Below are 21,978 nucleotides of genomic sequence, written 5' to 3' on the forward strand. Positions count from 1 at the left end.
GACAATTACTGCGTCTGGAATCGATTACCAGTAGTTTGACTCTTGAAAATAATCTTGTCTTCGGTGCGGTCATTGCCCTTTTCAAAACGTTGTATTTTCTTTCTCCCAAAGGTTGTCATACCAACAGCTAAAAAAGATTTTTTATCCAATGAATCTTTACACTCTGATCCATCTATTGTTAATGCCCCACCAGATGACACTGTTTGCCTTTCTTTCCACAGAAAGTTATATATAATACAGAGCAGTGCTTCAGTTGTGAAATTAGAGAGTACAAACAAGCTCGCAAGTCCTTACAGTGCAGTTTTTGGGGTAATTACTTTAGTGTGTGTGTCTGAGTTCCTGTTCCTGCTGTGCCTCCCGAGTTTGCCATTCAGCCTTGGCGACGTGACTGACACTCTGTAAGTCAATTGTTTTTGATTAATGGAGTTATGAATGAGCGTGAGAACCACTCATGACCAAGCAAGCAAACGGGAAAAAAATATTCAAACAATTATGTTGATATAATATGCTGTAAAGCCAAAATTTGAATTTAGTTGTGAAGTTCTTGGATCGCAAATGATTTTTGTTTTTATTTTTTATTCATAACGGTGCACCGCAAAAGAAAATGGAGTACACTGTACAGTAAGATCTTAGTATTTAAAGACATTTTCTGGTTGTTTGTCACAAGTATTTTTTTTCCCGCTGCATTTTGGACCAATGCCAACATTTCACCATTAATTATTCATTAAAAAAAAAAAAAAAACATAAAGTAACAGAGCTGGGGTTTACTTACCCTTGAAGCATCTGGACCTTTACAAATACAGGGTAGTAGGGAGGGAGACAACAAATTACTGGACTTTTGTGTAATTTATTCCGAACACAGTACCCTCGAGATTGCAGCCTGCAACCTATTTGCACTGCGTCTTCCCTTAGAAGTGGTTGGAGCTGGCTGAGCTGCCAGTGGCTCTGGAGTCTTTTCATAGCGGCGTGTACAGTGGAACACTATCCCACACTACTTTGCGTACCACACAGGAACTCCTAAACTTGTAAACATCTTAGTTTTATTGACGGTGCAAATGATTGGACTTCAGAAAGACTTTGAGCAGTTCACGTAAATGGAAACGCTCTGGACATAAACACTTCTACCCACATGTTTGGATAAAACTATTTAATAGAAATGGGATTAATTATAGGTCAGTAACTTCCATGCAGGCGGCGCGGGCTTAGTTCTCACTCAGCGGCGGTGTGAACGTTATCGTTAGCGGTTGCTGCTGTTTGCACCTTTCACCACATACAATCTGTACATCTCTCAATCATGCTCTCGCTACGCAACTGTTGTCAGTCCACTGAAGCCATTTAAACATTCATTCCATATCCTCCTTGTGTGCTGAATTGTCTAAGCTCTTGTATTTCCTTCGTCCTCACTAGTAAGACAAATGTCTTACTAGTAGTAACACCTGCGCACTAGTAGAATGACAATTAGTGCATTTTTTTCACGACTGCCTTATTGCTGTATATTGTCTGTTTTTGTGCACTAGTAGAATGACAATGGTTCTCTAGTAGAGCAACAATGTGTTGCTGCTAGTACTTCAAGTGACATTATAGAATTCTACTGTTCATGTGGATAGATGGGAATTAACCATTCTATGGTGATCGGGTCTGTGGGACGTTCAATTTTTATCCCCGCCCCCCAAAAAAAGAAATGATCCAAGGCATATCTGAAACCATGGTGATAACACACTGTTATGTGTTTTTTTTTTTTTTTCATTTCATTTTTAAAAAAGAGAGTAGCACATTAATTCATAAATGTGATCGAACAAAGGTAAAGGGCGAATATGAACAATGTTTGCTGTTTATATGACTTGGAATTGGGATGTAGTAAACTTCTGTTGAGTATTTGAAAAGAAAATTATTTGATTGTGTTTGAAAAACCACAAACTCTAGCGGGTCCACCAGAGCAATCAAAACTGTCTGAGTAACAAAAATACGAACACCATACAAGGGTTAATGACATGTTTGGTGGTTCAACTCACAGGGAGTGTAGTTTTAGTCGGAGGTGGGCATTTTACAAAAACTTCCCGGTCCTTTTATTGCCTTCCACCTGCCGCCTGGGTACCCTTCTGACGTCCGTCTATCCGTTTTGTCAAGCCGGACCAAATAGTAATCGCCCATAAGTTGGTCCGACTATTATTTTAAATGGGCTTTTTACACGAAAGCTGTGGCATGGAAGTCTCACCTCGGCTGGACTAAACGGGTCTCCTTTTAGGACCCAGAAGCTGTCAAAAAGCCTCGCCTTGCCGCGGCCATAGACAATAGATGATTACGTAGATGGAAAAAATGCGCTTGCGCCTATGCTTAATCTGCCTTTTTTTTTTGCGTTTCCTGTCTATCATTTATCATCTCCAAAATGGGCTGTGATTAAAAGGTGACCAGTCCATGTTGTCATCTACCTTTCGCCCCAAAGTAAGCTGTGAGAGACTCCAGCTGCCTGAACAGGATAATCAGTGGAGATAATGGATGGATGGAGGCTCTATTTAAAGGAATGCTGTACATTACAGACAAAAAAAAGATATTTTTTAATGTATGCAAATGCAAGACAACTATTGTCAATGTAGCCAGCAAAGATTTTTACTTACTTTTGACTGGGATGCTTTGACATTGGATCTTGTTAGCTCCAAGTGGGATGAAAGTTCCCTACTTTGTAGCATTCTGGAGTGCAAAAATCATTCAAGAATTTGTCACCATGAAAATATGCCCCCTAGGGGCTTTAAGCAGCATTGGGATGACATCAGACGATTCCCACTGGACGCTTTGAAAGTGCTATGATCTTCAGGCAATGTCATGACAACGGTGATCTCCGCTGCTTTTCGGTGCATGATCTCATCTTTGATCTTCTAGTGGAAAAAGTCCAAAATTCAGAATCAATAAGTGTCGGGAGTTAGACAAATAAATAGCTCCCTGAACAAGCTACACATTTTGTTCTTTTGTTAATCCCAGTAAACAGGCATTTTTTTTTTGCAGCAGAATAAGACGGCTGTAAAGATGTGATTCTCTTACCGTGCACAACTGCATAGTGCTTACAACCAAGTGTACATTGCCTCAATGTTACTATGACGACCCTTTTTGTTAATGTATAGCCCCTCTCTCCAAGGCCGTAGAACACTCAGAGAGCGATGAAGGCGGGGTCAGACGTTAATGACTGCTTCATTTTGGGTGGCGTACAAGCTGTGACGTGCTGTGAATATGATGAAGGAGGAGACTGCTTTCAAATGATCATATCAGTGAAGGAGCAATCCCGCCGTCACCCCACAGACTACAGACTGGAGATGGTCACATATGGGAAGCATTTTTCAAATCCTAATAAACTTTCATCTTTGAAACTGTATATTGAGAGGTGGGACGGGCTTGGCCCCAGCGCTTCTAGGACTTCTGCTCTGTGGGACTCGAGAGTAGTCATGGAGACACTAAAGGCACATGAGAATAACCTTGAACGAAGTCCAAACGATTGTACTATTCTGAAGGCACTCTTGCATAAAGTTCTAATCGCATAATGCTAGTACGCCGCGCGCGTGTGCATAAATTGAGCGAATTGAAAACTATATATTAGCAATGAAGGGCAGAAAGTAAAGCCAAATATTGTGACTTTTTGTATATTAAAGTTAGTGCTGTTGAATAATAGAACATGGCCTCGGTCCACTTGGAATCGATATTCACCATCTTTCAAAAGTGTGATGTTAAGAGATGTGCTCAAGATCCTCCTGAGCACATGTGCGATTCAGTGGTTGTGAGGGCAAATGTGGTCAACTGGTCCAATGTTGCTCTCTCCAGTACACAACAAGCAAAACTCAGAAAAGGAAGGAAGTCAGGAATGGATGATTTATTTATTTTTTTCTTTCGTCCTTTAATTCAATTCACAAAGAGTCTTTTTTTTTTTTTTTCTGTCCCCTCTTTGATCACATAATTAGATCAAACACTCTGCTGACACACTTCATGTCTGCCACTCATGTGATACTCATTTCACCACCATATAGAAATTTTGGGGTATTTCCAAAAGCCAGCGAGTTGACTCACATGCTCTTGGAAGACCTTCACCGAGGTGCACGATAGCGACGATTCACTGACGGGAGTCACGGGACACACAGTGAGGAGAAGCTTTGTTGCTTGTTTAGCACACCTCAATCAAATCGTAATTCGATTATACCCTCGCAAATGTCAGATATAGGCCGGTCCGCCTATCGTTTTAAAGGAGCTTCCGTTTGCATTTGCGTCGACACATTTTGGGCGTCCGTCATGATAGAGGGACCGGACCGTCACATCGGCGGAATGCCCAGCTCTGATGATTACACAGACGGACGAATATCCAATTCTGTCTGTGCCTAGTCCGTCTTTTTTTTTTTTTCCCGTGTATTTTCTAACGTCAGCAAAACGGGTCGGTCAGTTACGCGCGCTAGGACCACGTTCTGGTGGACGGAGGGCATTTTCTTTTCCACGCCCCCGGTGGATCGGACAATTTGCTGGCTTATAATCAACGAAATAATAGACCAGCTGAAAGCAGGTCTAAGTTGTGACACAGTTTCTGTAACTCAATTTACTGCTTAACACATATTCCACAAAAACACAGTATCAATCAAAATGCTGTGTTTGGACTAGTGGGACTGCATATTATTGTTAAGAACATTTTGGGGTTGACTTCCCTTTAAACTGTAGTTGCTCAGTGACACGTCAGAACGTCAAGCTTTCTTCCATGCCGTTTGCATTCAGTCCAGCTCTCTGTTGTTAATTTGTATTTTTGTGTATAAAGACTTTTTTAGTGTGCCACTTTTCTGTCCTCTATGCATCCGGGTCCAAATTCTGCTCCTCATGTGACATGTGCAAAAATACCAAGAGAAAGAAAATTCCACCCATGTGGACGGTGGGCAGATTGATGTTGACATTAAGCATTTACTAGATGGATGTCCAAGCAAATGTTTACTTTACATTAATATGTAAATGGTCAAATTGGTGTTGATGTTAAGGGCTCTTTTTTTTGTACAAGGAGTATGTGCAAATGCTGGCATATCCTGATTTTTCAAGCAGCTCCACCTGTTTGTCAATTTGACAGTCCACTCTGCTCCGTGCTGGGTGTACCAGCGCAATGGATTTGTGTCCTTTCACATGCTCCTGGCGTGTTTGACAATTTGGTGGTCTGTCTAACCTTACGCGCGCTGGAACCACGTCTATGTCTGGCGCAGTATGTGGAGCGCTGCTCTAACCCAATTTTTGTGATTTTGATACAGGCACAGGCAGACGCAATCCGTCAACTGTCAGACATACTGTATTGCAAGCGTCCAGCCAAAACCTCATAAGTCACATTTTGGTGAATTTCATATTTTCTCAAAAATCTTTCATGGTCAGCGTGGGTGATACTTTTACACATTACTGACCAATCCAAAGTGTTGAAAATGGTTTGCTTTCTTGGTAATGATTGAACAAATTTGCCAATTTTGGGGCCTCCTGAAGACTATTTCGGAGGTCCAAGGTTTTGGACCGACACCAGCAATATATGTGTATGTCATCGTATTTAAGTCTTCAATATGCCGACAGAAATCAATTGTACAAATCAATTCGTTGAACGTGTCTTTATATGTCCGTGAGGTCCGCGGACATATTTTAGTCGCCGGCAGTTATCACCAGCTCATTCTGGATTTAATGAAGGGAGTCCCTCAGGGGACCCTCTTACGCTGTCTGTTGCCACACCAGCCAAGAGCAGTGACAATACTCCTGTCAAAGTTGGATCACTGCGTCCTGTTCTGCACAGAGATGTCTCCATGCGAGATGTGAGTGTGTCACATTTAAAGGGAGTGAGAGGAGCCACTTTTTGGGGGATTGCATGGAGTCGGTTGTGTTTAAGCCCACAATGGCGCAAACCACCCTATTTTCAATATCCTGGCTTGCGTGTATCTGCAAAATTACCAACACGCCGCAGATTTAAGATGTGCGCCGCCCTGGATTTGGGACGTCCAATAAAATAGAGCTCTCTGTGCTCAGAGCACAGGGAATGGTCCAGTCCAAATTGAGCAACTTGAAGTTGGAGTTAGCATTATAAGAAAAAAGGACAAATAATAATAACATCCATAACATCCCAGTACTATGAAAAGGATCAACATTTTGGGAGTTTTTATTGGACAATGATACAAAATATATATGTTTGATTTATTGACAAAAGGAAAGATGCAAAAGAATCTTTGACCTTCACCCATCGTGACATCGAGCTGCAGTGTGTCCAGATGTGATAGGAGTTTAATACGTGCCAGAAATACTAAATATGCATGCTTGTGGTGGAGATCAAATGACGCAGTTGAGCCCATTGCAATTGTAAAATATTTACCGATATTTTCCCTGTGGAAGTGGTTGACCACCATTGTGCCAGGTATGTCTCTCGTTTTGGCCATTTGAGAAGTTATTTCATAATGTCTGTTTTTTCGACAGTCAAAGAAAGAGAAAGAAGAAAGGATGGTCTTGTCACTTGGAATGTCTTTTTTTCCCTCTTTTTTTATGAAGGGGGTCAGGGGGTGGTGGAAATGAAATAACATCATTTGTGTGGACCTCCCTCCTTCCTCTTCCGCTTTCCATTTTATGTTCCTTTCCTTTTCTGAACAAAAGCCATCTGGTCACGGTGTATTAATGCCCATCAAAGGCCTCAATCACAATCCGTTTGCTTTGCCACGGGCCAAAGTCAAAATGGAGGCTAAAGTTTAATGTTGTCAGTTAAGTAAGGATGTGGGTTGGTGGCTGTATATCAGTATCCTTGTGTTTTCTTTTGGACTCTCTCATTCACAAATATCTTGCAAATTTGGCTAGAAGACGGATGTGAATAGAATACGCTTTAGAAGGCCATGTCAAGGCCACTGGTTGTGCCAACAGGCTCACTCATTGTGCCTTTAGGACAAAGACTTCATATATTTCGCAGCAAAAGCCGGAACATTTCACTAAATAAAAAATAATGCCACTGGACTTCCTCAAACATTGGTCACGGCTGTGTATAATAGAGTTGTACAGATAAGATGTGTCCGGCCATGAAAATAATTACTTGAATATATATATTTTATGAAAGCTTGCATTGACATATCCACAACCTTACCCCCATTTTGTTAAATGTCAGAATAATTATTATAATATTATATTGTTATATAATATTATAATATTAAAATTCTATAATTTTAACGGCCATTATAATGGCCAAAATAAATAAGAAAACAAGGAATTATGGTCAAATGTGTTTCTCGCTGTGTTTCTTGGTAAACACACATATAATCATTTTCATCACATGAATACATTTCTTCATGAGATTACCATGAGTGATCCTTAGGAACAGATTTCTACCAGCTGTGTCCCAATGAGGGAACAAAACCTTGAAAAATGACTTTTCACTCATCACTAGTCTACAGTCATTATATTAGAACATTTGGCTCATTTGATGGCGGAATATGAGCCTAATGAGAACAAGTAGTAAAGAAAAGGATAAAGGAGGAAAAAATATAAAACTTGATTGCACAAACATCTCTTATGAGGAGGGCTTGAGTTGCAATGTGTTTTTTTCACATTAAATGAACTGCTTGAAAATCACCTGAATGTGAAGGAGAGTGTTAGACTACAGTAGGGAGGGGCAAATTAAATGATGGAGGGGCCACATAGGACCATGCACTCCCTAACCAGCTGTATGACAAACAAAATGGACAGAATACATGCTCTTAATATATTTAACTTTTCCTAATACATTTCTCAATGCGTGTATAAAAGATCCAGCCTTTAACGACAACAAAATAATCACATACTATGATGTTTTTTCCAGTGCAAGGCGCTCTCTTGCATCAAAATGACCTTTCAAGGATGGCACAAAACTGCTGAGCAGCAAACCAACATTAGGCGCACAAACTCATTTTGTCCATTTCTTCACAATAATCTTGTTTGAATATTATGGAGGTACTACATTTTACCTTTTCATATCATCCCAAATCTGCAATGAATTATTAGGCCTTTACTCATGTTGTAGTGCAAGCCAGGGCAGTGTAAGACGGAGTGTAAGCGCAACTAATATGTCTGCCAGCTAGGGGGGGATGGTCGATGTATATTTGCAGATCGGCACCTATGATTTCGCATATTCCCTGATTTTTAAATATATATATATATTTTAATATTTTGTTGTTTTCTTTCATTCCCTCCCCTTTCCTCATTTATATCCATGTTTTTTGCGGAAAAAGTATATTGAATGTTCATCAGCGTTATTTAAATGCGTTTTGGGGGTTTGCAAAAAAAATTAAAGAAATGTGCGCGTGTGTGTTTGGGGGTGGCACTGGGGGTGGTGATTAATCAAGGGGCTGCTCAGAGTGTAGTTGCCCATCCCTGCATAGTGAAACCTCAAAAGTCTGCCAAACGTTATTTTCTTTTAGAATTCTGTAAGTGGCTCAAACACCTGTGTTTGGTCGAACCACACATTGCATAAATTGATGTTACACTTTACTTTGGTGTCACTTAAACATGTATAGAGTTGACAATCCTGCTTTGACACCTTGTTGTTGCATGCGCTAGTTGCATGTTTGCAGTGTTTTGACAGGCTACATACCGCCTCTTGCCCAAAGTCAGTTGCCATTTACATTCCCCTACTTCACTCCCAAATAAAACATATAAAATAAGTGTGTTGCTTGTAAGGTGAGGAAGAACAATTCCTGAAGCACCCACTGATTTCCAAATATAAAACACATTGTGTCTTTTTTGTTGGAGCTGCTGGACAGATTACACAACCTTCAGGGTTATCATACGTTTTTACTGCTTTGAGTCTTGCTACTGACGTGTGGAGGGTAATCCAATATCTCTTTGACTGTAATGGGTGATATATATATACATATATATATATATATATATATATATATATATATATATATATATATATATATATATATATATATATATATATATATATATATTATTATTTTTTTACACAGCATTTTGGATGAAATCCTTGAACTGTTATTTTCTTTTACTATAGTAAATTGTATAGCATACATCCCAAGAAATTAACATGTTAACATTTTAATGAATAAATATATCATATATACCAAATAGTTGCGGTGTTAATTACAGCAGCAGGCCGCATTTGGTAAAGATTCCTGGCTCCACCTTGGACAAGGACATTATCATACTATATCTGGTGTTTTTCTGAATGGTAAGGTATTTTTTTCGGACTGATAATATGCATCTATTCATTTCCCAAATCCTGTTCTGTGTTGCAGGAGACTGGATCTGATTCCAGATGAGTTAGGGTAAAGAGGCTCATGATGTGGCTGCCACTCATGTGAGCCATGCACCTCACCCCAAATGGTAATAGATTTATAACTTAAATATCATTTTATGATGTTCAACTTGTCACCATAGATATTGGAATATCATTAATCCATTTCACCTTGGATGAATGTTTGATGTCAAGTGAGGCCTGTTATTTGTTGTTGTATGTTGTTGTATGTGATAATCCAGGCTTCAACATATCATTTAAAGACTCATTGTTTTTTTTTTTTATCATCTTCATCTTGTGTTGTTGATGGTCTAAAACTAGCACAATGACATTCATGGTTGTAAATCCATCTGACCACAGTTATAAAGGAAAGATGTGTGAATGTTTGAATGACACAATTAATTCCAGCATCTGTGCAGGTGGTTTGTATCAGTGAAAATGAGTGAATTTGATACTGATAGGTACATGGAGCACAGCACATACATTTTTGTGCAAAAGTAGAAAGTAACTGCACACAAAGGCCATCCATCTATCATCCATCCATCCATTCATTCATTTTCTATGGCGGTTGTCATCATTAGGGTGACTCCAACTGACTTTGGGTAAGAGGTGGGGTACACCCTAGACTGTCCGTCAGTCAGTCTCAAGGAACAAACAGCTATTCACTTCACATTTTTTAGTCTTTAGTTAACTCATTAAAGAAAAAAAAAAAGATTACATTACTAAGATATGGGAGGAACGCAGGAGTACCCGTAAAAAACAAAACAAAAACATGCAAGGAGGGGAAGAGCATGTAAATTCATAATAGGCATACAGTATGTCTAAAAATAACACTGATCAACAAATCTTGACTTTTTTTTTTTAATCCGAGATGCAAATCAACTTGGATGATTAGATATAATCTATTTGTATTATTTTATTATTACTATAATTATATAATTTAATAATAATAATAATAATGACAGTAGTAATAATAATAATAATGATGATGTATTTAGCAATATTTATTCATTGTGGGTTTGGTTCAGCGTCAGGTGGATTTTTTTTCCTGAAACGTCATAGCAAGCTTTTATAGGTAAAATATCTCATAAACCTGATGCTAGACAAGACATTTTTGAAATCAGCATCGATAATTCTTTTAAGAAAACATAAAGCAATCTCTGAATAAAATTTGCTGTTGACACTGTAATTTTTATATATTTATTTTTTGCTCCTAGCCAGCCCGGGAGACATTAAAACAAAACTGTACACTAAATAGATAGCAGAACAATGATTGTTCTTTATAATCAATCACATTTTGAATATTATTTTTAAGATTACACTGCTTATAAGGATGCTTCACATTCCTAAATTATTAACAAAAGACATGTTCCTGTATGATTTTTTTTTTTAATTCAAATTAGATGTCACAACATATGCACACGTGCTAAATCTAATGTAAGCCTCTCTTAAAATTTTCAGTTTCAAAGACAACACTGCTCGGTTTTGTTGTCCTCGGAGAGGTTTAAAATTAGCAATATGTCCATTATTATCTGCATCATAGTGAGAGCTGTTTCTAATATTTTGGTCCCATTAAAATATATATATATATATATATATATATAAAATAATTATGTAAAATCAGATGGTTGAGCAAAAACGTGTCGATTGGCACGACATGTATCTTACAGTGGATCTAACTGACCCCGGTGCTAAAAATCTACGGATAGTACCCAAATAGATTTCTTGAGAAGACGAATGCAAATGAATGAATTGAATGTAATTGATAACGAATGAAGTCATTGAATCCTCGTGGTGCACACATTTGTGGGGCCCCGTGTCGAGGGGCCGGTGGCACTTAATGAAGCATTGCGGATGAAGCATGAAATCGTGTTCCTCCCGCCATCACTCACGGGATGTGTTTGTCTCGCCACTCAATGGATGTCATGTGTCACGCCCTTTTGACTACCCCCCCCCCCCCCCCAATAATTTCCCCACTAAAAAGGGCGCACTCGTCCTTGTCACCGGCACTTGGTATACTACTCGGAGGCGGGAGGTCATCCTCATCGAGTCCTTCTCTTCTCCTCCTCATCCTCAGACCTAAAGCGGGTGTTTGCTCAACGACATTGTTCCTGGAAAAGTTCTCAATGGTTTTATAACTAAAGCCAGCTGCTGTAGGCCCATGCGTGGATCTGTGTGCGTGCCTGCGAGCTATAGAGGAGGGGTACGTGTGTGAGTGTGTGCACGCACGTGTGTACGCGTGCATGCACGTGCCGCTTCCCTTTCCAGAGAGAGAGAGAGATCGAGCGAGAGAGAGAGAGTTTTTCACCTTTTTTTTTTTTAGGCATGAGTGCCGAAACCTGCAGTCCATACAGCGACATGACCTCCATGGATGCATTTTATAGTCCATCTGCAGCACAAACTCGGGACCAGCAAACGGAGCACTTCAGGACGTTCCCATCCCCTGAGACCAAATACAGCCCTACTGCGTTCGCGCAGGGCCACAAAGGTCACGCGTACGGAGACAAGCCGCGGAGTCCGTTCCACTCATTGGAGGCCACCTCGGCAGCCGGTCACGCTGCTTTCAGCAAATTCCACCTCTTCACGCACAGGTCCTCCTGTAAAACGCCTCCAGAGGAAGGTGAGGGGCACCGGGAAGGCGGACACGGCGCAGAGATCATCCCCTGCTATGGTGAGTGGGCCTCGGCTTTCGATCTGAGCAGAGCGCGCTCCCCTCGAAATAACACAACGTGGAGGATGCTGCAGCGCGTCTCGCGGAATTCGTGAAAAGTTGCTTTCCTCGTGCTACTGCTACATGCATCGTGGCGCTTCCAAACTTTTTCGGTGCGTGATACACAGAGGCTCGTTATCATTTTACCCTCGAATATCACATCGCCTTCATCAAATGAGCGCCCATTAAATGCGACCATCTTCATCACAATGATAAATGATCATATCGATCATCCAGAATCGCATAATTGAATCGGCGCGTTTTCGGGTATTTTCCTACTTATGTGGTGTTGCTTTCGGCCCTTTTGGCCTCACTTAGAATTAATTACACCGAAATTGGCCACGGATTAGGGGTTGAATAAAACTTTGACCCTCGAATGGGGATGCACAGCGAGGAGCAACAGTAAAGAGACGAATCGTGTTACCAGGAAGAAAAGAAACAAATATAAAAATGACATTGACATTGAATCCGTAATGATTCCAGTGGAAGTATTTAAAATTGATGCTCATTTTAAAAAGGGGAAGAGCCACAGAGATTCTCGATAAGGAAGCAAAACAAAAAACAAAAACAAAAACGTGTTCTCGCACACCCCGTCGCTAATTTGCATATTTATTTCAAAATGTAATTTAATTGAATATATCGAGTGATGGTGCCTTTTACGCGTCCCCATATACGAATACCCTCTTTTCAGTATTGCGTATAAATGACACCTAATCTTTCTCTTTTGTATCTGTGCAGTTAATAGGAGACCAAAGATTTTTTAGTAAGACCAAACCATACATAAGTTGACTAAACTAATCAGTAAATGGACGTTTAGATTATTAAAAAAAAAATCAACCAATGTACATTTTTATAATTGTTAATTCATAACGACAACAATATCATAATTTTCTGTCTTTGTAAAACTGTTAAATAGCCATTTTTAAATCTGCTTCACGAGTGCTCTATTAATTGAGGCCTTTTCATTCTGATGGAAAATTAGCTTGATTATCTTATTTTATAACTTTAAAGATGTACAGTCACGATGTAACTTTTACTGTCAGGTTGAAACAACTAATACATATAATTATATATAATTATTACATTATTATTTTACGAGATATGAACAAATCGAGGTGAATAAGGTGTATAATGGCACACGTTTATAATATAACACTCCTATCACCTTTCAAATTTCAGAATTAACAATGTTAATTAGATTAGCTCTTCCATTGATTTCAGTCAATATGTTATTTTATTTTAGTTATCCATCCATGTATTCACAGGGCCTCATTAAGCATTAACAACCCCTGGTGAAATTGTTCAACTTAACCTTTAAGGACCACATTTCGGTCCCAAACACTGCAGAATTTACAATAGGAAAACCCATAAAAAACAATACGTTGCTCAAGATCTTTTCTCTGTAAAATGTTCAATTTTGCCCCGGGCTTATGATTCTTTAGAATAAGCTTTCAAGGAAGGAAAACAAATGTGTAAATGTGATGAGAGCTCAACCGCACTGAGACATGTTTGGCTGAAATGCCCATGGAAATCGCGTTTTCCAACGCCACTTTACCTGTCATTGGCAGCATCACATTGACTGAGGAAAAGTGATCAGGCACACACTGCAGCCTGGCAAAAACACACTAGTCTGTGTACACTTATAAAGTTGCACTCTGCATGCTTTGGCGTATGCGCAGCAAAAAAGAATGGTCAAAGTCATGCATGGAAAAGTCTCGGGGGAAGATTCCCTGTAAGCCCCCGACTTTGTGATCCTCCAGAGACAAGACGTTGCTTCTTTTGATGTGCCCATGTCTCCCCTCAGTTTGTGACCTTTAGCTTCCTGTCTCATCTGTTTGGGGTCGCGGGCCGCTTCGCCCGCACACACACACACGCACACACGCCAGAGAAAATCCATTTCAGGCCCTGTAATGTCATCGCGCAGATCTTTGCAACACTTGGGCTCCAATTTGACAAAAGCATCTAACTGCGACCATATTTTCTTTCGTATTGTCAACCATATGTAAATATGCGGATGATCACTGTCACAATAGTTGTGCTGCATTTGAAAACATAGAAATAAGATGTGATCATGAAATGACTTCATTAAGTCTTGAATTAGATCTTGATTATGTTTTGAAGTTATGCACGTCAAGAAACACATTTAATCAAAAAATACTATTTCGATTTACTCTTGAAAGCAGAACATGTTACACCAATTTCACAGAATTAAGTTAGTTGTACTTTTTCTCAAACTTTGAGTATAGGCTATTTACCGGTAATCAATTTCATTACTTTGAATGTTTGGGTTTATAGTGCAGGCCTATCTGTACTGATATAAAGAGCTTTACGTGTATTGATGTATACTCGTCTCTTTAGAGATAAAGTGCATCAAGTTTCTCCCATGACCTCGATTTTCGTCAATGTGGCCCTTCGCCATCTTGACGCTGCCGCAAAAGTTCCGTTTTGCTGTCCTGTAACGGCCGTCCGAGCGGATTGGTTTGAAGCAGGCGGTAATGGGAACCAGCCACATGGCCCAGACAACTGAGACACACTTTAGTATGTCCGTGACATGAGTGGAGGTGACAAGGACTCAGGATCGTTTTACCGTTTAGTTTCAGCATTGGCAGGCCAATTTGCATGAGGGCCCGCTTTGCATGGCCCAGTGAAAGCAGCAGGGCAAGAAGCAGTCCAGAACTTTCTCTGCTCACTTTACTGTCACTTCACAGCTGAAGATCACATTTCTTTTTAAAAAAAAAACTACTTACAAGCTTTGAATTATTATACATAATTTAAATGCCTCTAATGTGTTTATATTTTTACTTAAAGAGTCAAGTATAGGATACGAGGTTGTTTGAGGTCTTCCTAGTGTAAGTGACCATGAGTGGAAAAATTACTAGGTGTGTTTTCACACATTAAAACATTCTGCCTTATTGAACAAAATGTACAACTGAATTGAATGTTTTTACAACTTGAATTTTAACCAGCACTCAGACGTGTGCTAAGAGTGAGGCAGCAGAATTTTGTATTAGACATATTTTAATTTCCCTTATTGTAAAATACAATTCACTATTAAAATACAGTACAAACAAGCCATGGTTTAAAATGATCCCAAAACATGGCTGAATTAAATTAAAAAAAAAAAAAAAAAAAAAAAAAGCATCTAAAGTTGCCAAGGTCGTGGAGTGTGTTGCTGCAGGATGTGCCATTTTCTGGAGTGTATCACAGTAGGGAGGTTGTGTATACATGCAGCAAAAGGTGCAGTGACACTTATGAATGTGCATTCAACATTAGCTCATGGAAAATTGTCTGCTTGGAACATACCATAATGTGTAACTTTTCACATGATTTCTTAGGCAATTCTCATAGGAACACGGTACATTCAATCATTCGTCTGCACAGTTAAACATCCACCTGGAATAATAATAATAAAAATACACATACAGTATAGACAGGTTCGGTTTGTGTACTTTTCGATAGTGGGTATTTCAAACAGGTAAGAGTGGGGCCGAGATGATGTAATTAGAGTTTGGTGGTGAATGAGCACCCTCACGCCCCAGCCAAAAAAAAAAAAAAAAAAAAAAAAAAAAACAACCCCTGAAAATTGATACTGAATGTTTGAAAGAACATCACAGGAGATTGTTGCGCAATAGGTTTCACTGCAAAGTGTCTTTAGGACGTAAAGATTGTCTTGTTCTCGTAACCTCCCGTCTCAGATGGAATGTTCTCTCCTCAATCGACCCACAAAAAACACAAGATGAAGGATGTTCATCTTTGCTTGAGCGGGCGAGCTCTGGAAGCGAGCGGGCGAGCTTTGGAAGCGAGACAAGGGTGAGGGTGGCTGTGCGGGGAAGGAAAAGCGTTTGAGATGTGATTTACCAGTCTTGGACTTTGTGGATTTTTTCACAGTCTATAAATGTTACACAGCCTGCTGAGATAGATCATCGGTGCTCAGTCAGCAGAGCTGCATTTCAAAGTGAACGTCTCTCACATTGTGTGTGTGCGTCTGTGAGCGAGCATTGTGCTGATGTTTGCTGATCGTCTGTCTGTGAGACGCTGTGACTATTCCTGGATTTCAAGATGGCTGCAAATTGACACTTCTTATGAAGGGGGGTGTGCACGGCATTATCCCAATATGTTTTGCATCAGACTACATACAGTGCTAGTCATATTGTGCTAACTGCGCATTCACAAAGATTAGAGGAAGTACAATGCTATATTTTGGGTACAAAAGTGGTCGGAAAAAAAGAGACAGGGACACTGGAGTCAGACCTGTTCGTTAGTCCTTTATACAATGTAGAGAAGCGTGAGGCTTGCATGTGCATATCAGTCCGTCCTCCTGTTTCAACCTCTCGCGGCGAAGCAGGACACCAACAGAAGCACTATGTGCCCTCACAATCCTATTTCTCAGACCGTAAAACAACCCCGCAAAAGACGAAAAAATGCATTCTTCCTCACAGATTTACTGTCCTGGACGTCCGTCAACTTGTGTTTCTAGTTCCAATTTTAGTGTCATTTTGTTTTTTGTTTTTTAAAAAAAAAAAGATTGGCCATCAGCCACAATGATGTATTAGTAAATTTGTGCCTTTGTTGCTGTGTGATGCTTGTAGATGTAGACAGTATAAATAAAAAATAAAAAATAAAAAAAAAATATATATATAGCATTGACTATGGAGATTAATTTACATTTTAGAAGGCACTAAAAAAAAATGACCTCAGTTAACTCAGTTTTATTTACTTCCTGTAGCAGGTGACCTCTGCTCATTGTGCAGCCAAACTTAGAGGAGAATCACTGTCTCAAAGACAGACTTTTACATAGTTTTACTTTAAAAAGTTGCTCGACGGCTTATTGGAGAAATCCAAAATAATTTGCAACCTTTGCAAAGTCAAATTCAAATACCATAGTTGTACGTCTTTGGTGTATCGTTCAACTGTTGTATTTTACAGGAAAAGAATCACTGTCAAGAATCGCAAAAGGTTTTCCATAATTAACTGCGATTAATTTTATTTTTCAACTACAATTTTTGCAAAGCTTGGAACCAATAATTACTTGAGTAAAATCTTGGAATTAATATGGAAATGTAATGTATATTTTGATTCAAAGACTGCTCTAATAGCTTTCTTTTATCCTTCAATACAATTCTTTTCCTGTAAAATACAACTGTTGAACGATACACCAAAGACGTACAACCGGTATGGTATTCGAATTTGGCTTTGCGAAGTGCGTAAATTATTTGGGATTTTTCCAACGAGCCGTCGAGTACGTTTTTAAAGTCAGACTACGTAAAAGTCCGTCTTTGTGACAGTGACTCTCCTCTAAGTTTGACTGCAAAGTGAGCAGAGGGAAGCTGCCACACAGGAAGTAAATAAAACGGAGTTAACTGAGTTAATATTCAATATTCAATACTGTATCTGTATTCATTTAATACTATCTATTTATACTGTAAGTATATGTAACTATAAAACTATCACTGCCATTCAGCTATGCAATGTGTAAGTCAGATCACATTTTAGGGTCTCACTTTCACTAAAGTTGTCGTGCACCAAAGGGAAACACATTTGATTTCTGGATGAATAACGCCAGTCGAAATGTGCATTTCAATAAGGTGAGTCATCGTTTCAGGCGGTGTGAATCAGAACAGAAGTTGGAATCTGCCAAGTTAATACTTCGGCACAACACGTGCTGCCTTCAAGACAATAGTTTGGAATGCATATTTTAAAGGTCGGCCCATTTGGAGCTATTGATTGGAAAATGGAGCAATATTGTAAAGTTTGGTGAATATTTGGTATTCCCATCTTTGCGTCTAGTCTTGTATTCTCCAAAAGAGCGCACCTGCAATCCCCTTGGTTAATAGTTATGCAAGGCGCCACGAACAGATGTGACATCACGTTGTTGACGTTGACTGTTTGAAAAAGTCTCGAATTCACACATGGCAAGTTAGGCTAGGGACTCCGATATCAAACATGTACAGTATAGATAATCTTATTATACTTTAACTTGAATTTTCAAAGGGCATTTGAAATATGAACATAAAGAAGGGTTGTATGATTTGAACTGTAATACGGATTCACCCAGCCCCACCGCCGCGCACACACGTCGTACTCAATCCAGCGGCATATTTGACTAAATGAGGGTCGGAGGAGTCAGACATTGACAGAGAGGAATATTTCATGATTTGCCCACCATTTTCTTCTACCGTGATTCCAACCTATGTTCACGTTCACTCTCTGGCTTTTGGGACCGGTGGTGAAATATTGTCTGTACCGCATCCGATTTTAGCTTCTTATTTGTTGAGGATCCCAATAGCTTTGCTTGTAAATTCTCTTTGCAGCGCGATTCAGTGAAATGGTCGCAAACTACCGACTCACTGCCAAACGGGAACATTTTCAGAGTGTCCTGTACCCGAGTTATCCAGCCACCTTTCTGCCATCAATTTACGATCTGGATTTACAGATTCAGGCGTGCAATTGTAGTGCTTATCCTTATTTTTTCTCTCGTTATTAAGACATCCCTACATTTTGCATTGCGCCGTGATAGCTTTTTTTATAGAGCAGAATCCTGTGAGAGCAGGCGCTGCCCGCGGCAGCCGATATCGATTCAGATTCGCCTTTCAACGAGTCGGTACGTTATGGCTCCGCTTCCTGCCGGCCAAGGAGGAGGAAGTATGTCCGCGAGCGCTAGCTGCCATGGCATCTCGGACATAGCAATTATAAGCGTGCTTTAATACAACCAGTGTAACCCAAACGCTTTTGGATGCCATTTCATGTTTTCATCTGACAACCAGAGGTCCCTTTAACGCGATAATTCATGTCAACTATCTGAGAATTGTTGTAATAGTATATTGTAAATGGTGTAAAAAAAAAAAAAAAAAAAAAGAAAGAAAAATGATGATGTGCGGCTCAAATATTCGCATACTCTGCTCCGAGCTACTGGAACATGTGCTCTCACTTGTGCAGCTGTAAGTCAAATCATTATTTTTATGACTGTACTGGTTGGACTCGTCATGTGTTGCTACACACAGAGGCGCAGGTGTAGGCTGAAGATGAACTGGTCGTCAAAACTCAGCAAGGCATTTCTTATTTTCCCGTTGTGGAAGGAGAACCTTTCAAGAAAGCGCATGACCTCTCCCACTGCCAAACTGCAACATGAACAGTAGTCTTTTATCAGATAGTGGTCATTACTCATAAACCTGACAGGTCTTACGTTGTGGGGACTCTGAGTATCAGTGGGAGAAATATAATGATCTCGACAAGGAGCGTTTTTTAAAATGGAGGTCTTTCAGGCCCGACACGATGGGTGAGTCATAGACATGTTGCAATGCTGTGGCCTGCTGGACCCCAGAGGGTGTTGTGTCGCCAAAATGACATAGCTATGGAAACATTTAAGCTTTTGTATTTGTTTTTTAAATCAGTCAAATACTAGAAAAGTCTGACCTTGGATTCTCTAGCAAAGGCCATTAATTGGTTGATTTTGTGACGGGTAGACATTATGCATTCCTTGAATTCCTTCAAAGCATGCTTGAGCTACATGCTTAGAAATAAGCGTTGTTTAGTTCTTTGGTGGTTGAGCTTTTACAAGCGCAATCAAAATGCACAAAAGCATTTGCTTGAAGTCAGTGTGAAACTGTTCCAGCAGATGCCTGTTCAAAAACAGCTTCGTTGAAATGGATTGTTTTGCAATCATTTGTGACATAGATGATCACAACAACATGTGGATGGTAGAAGACGGTGAAAAGTGTAAATATTGAACACAATTGTGTTCTGTATAAGTATTATTTGATTAGTCTCATGGTTCTGAGGTTCTGGGTTAGAATCGGAGCTCATGTCTTCCTGGATGGCGTTCTCATGTTCTCCCTGTGTTGGTGTGGACTTTCTTCCTCTCTCATTACAAAAACGTGCAAGTTAGGTTAATCGTTCATTTAAATGGCGGAGCGGTTATTTATTGTTTGTTCCTTGTGATTGGTCGGCAACCTGTGCATAGTCCATGTTTGGATGGAAAAATCTTTTGTACCATTTCAACTGTTCCATTTGTCATTTGAACCAACTTGCCATCCCATCTACCGGAGGTAACCCACAAGACAATTCATCCCCTTGGAAACAAACTTGTTTATCCAACGAAAAAGCAATCACGTTTTGCAGCAATACCTTGCAGCACAACAACAACAACAGCATGTGTTTCATTTGCGCAATCACCCAGCCACTTCATCTTACATTTTAGTGACGTGTCATGCTTGTTGGTTATGGGTCAGTGGGTGTGTGCGACCCAAAGCTGAGAGCCCACATCAATGCAGACGTCCGGATTGTTACGCTGAGAGTCCTGAACTGTTCACCTCTGAGGGTTTTGCATGTATGTTGGCAATGGATCACACTAAAGAGCACCAGAACACGCTCTACTTTCGGTGATCACATCAAAAATGAGTAAGACACTAAATCACTTTGATGGACACTGGCAGACAGATTTGCCTTGAAGATTTATTAGCATAGCTCTGTCTGAGGTTTTAAAATGCACATGCTGCAACGCTACTACGTGAGTGTGTTTAGTTTCTTGTAGCCAGAAATAACATCTACAACATAACAAGCGTGGCAGTCCAGGTGACGCCGCACGGCAGACGTCCACCATCTCTGAATCTTTACATTTTATTTGCAATTAAAACAGCCACAGAATGTCCATACCTCAGTGCATCAGAAAATTATCTGCGGAGAACTACAGTGGATACCATCCATCATGTGTCACACATGCAGGCGGGAAAACTCATCAGTACTCACATTAACACCGTAAGCCAACATATTTCGCAACTAAAGGCCAAGAAATGCATTTTCCCCACCCCGTCATAATCCTGCAATTGAATTATGAGCCATGCAAAGCTGCCAAGCGACTGTCATGTCAAGCACTTCAGAGGCACAATGGAAATGTTCAGTGGGTGCCAGTGGTGGTAAAGTTAGAATTTCAGAATGTTCCTTCAATTATATTCGGGTTTAAATGACATTACATGAAGTACATTTTTGTTGGCAGGTAATGCAAAGGCAGTACAATACAGTAAAAGACATGCCCAATTTATTGTGCTAACAGAAAACAATATCCCGTTTCGATTGTTTGCTTTTAAGGAACAATATTATTTGACATTATTGCGGCCGTTGTTTTCAGTCGTTTAGAAATGCATTGCAGTAAGACGTTAACTCTCAACAATATAATTGCTCTCAACCCAGTACATTTCTACACTAAATAAGTAAACCACAATAATAAATATACAGTACTGTATTGTTGCTCAAATGGAAGATGAGCCATCCATCCATTATCGATGCCGCTTATCCTCACAAGGGTCGCTGGAGCCTATCCCAGCTGTCCTCGGGCAGTAGGCGGGGGACACCCTGAATTGGTCGCCAGCCAATCGCAGGGCACACAGAGACAAACATTCACACTCACAATCACACCTAGGGGCAATTTAGAGAGTCATGGAAGATGATGATATTTTTTAATTTTCAGCATAGCTTTGGTATTGGATCTCATTAGACTGGGCAGTAGCCACTTTTCTCTCTTTCCCTACATTTTTTTATATAGTCTTTCAGTGGCACACACACAAAAAAAAACACTGTCTTATAAAATGGTGAAAATTTAAAACAATTGCAACCCGGCCCAAAGCCTGAATTTTGTTAAAAAACAAAAAAGCCTAACATACACTTACTTTTTATATAATGTCAGTTCCTTTGAACCAAGATCATGTAAACAAAAGCAACTATCGGAAGCAATCAAGCAAGCATCTTGCATGAAGCGAATAAATTAGTGAGGGGCTATTAAAAGAGACACAATAATAGGTCATAAAGTACTACACTAAGAGACGTTTCATGAGAGGTTGTTAAGTTCGGCCTTTTTGGCACAAATAATTAGATACAGTAGGTGACTTGAGCTCGGCCGTTGTGTTGCTGTGACCTTTCCTGGCATCTCTCGATCTCTATCTGTACCCTGCCTCACGTATATCTAGTTGGAACCAGTTAAGACCATAGAGTCACACATGGTCACATGGGCTAGGCAGAGCTGCATGGG

The 21,978-nt window shown here is 39.9% G+C and overlaps 1 protein-coding gene across 1 annotated transcript in view; it reads left to right on the forward strand.

Moving 5' to 3' along the window:
- Positions 1-4,014: 4,014 nt before the first annotated feature.
- The window catches only part of LOC147150404 (homeobox protein aristaless-like 4), a 28,605-nt gene continuing 10,641 nt past the window's right edge, over positions 4,015-21,978 (forward strand). The window contains exons 1-3 of the mRNA XM_086025848.1: positions 4,015-4,120; positions 9,249-9,336; positions 11,571-11,918. Of these exons, the coding sequence (XP_085881974.1) occupies positions 9,318-9,336; positions 11,571-11,918 (367 nt within the window). The 5' untranslated portion in view covers positions 4,015-4,120; positions 9,249-9,317. The remainder of the gene's footprint in view (positions 4,121-9,248; positions 9,337-11,570; positions 11,919-21,978) is intronic.

This window comes from Filicampus tigris, chromosome 3 (genome assembly GCF_054856515.1).
Source record: "Filicampus tigris isolate MCC_2025a chromosome 3, RoL_Ftig_1.0, whole genome shotgun sequence".
Taxonomy (NCBI): domain Eukaryota; kingdom Metazoa; phylum Chordata; class Actinopteri; order Syngnathiformes; family Syngnathidae; genus Filicampus; species Filicampus tigris.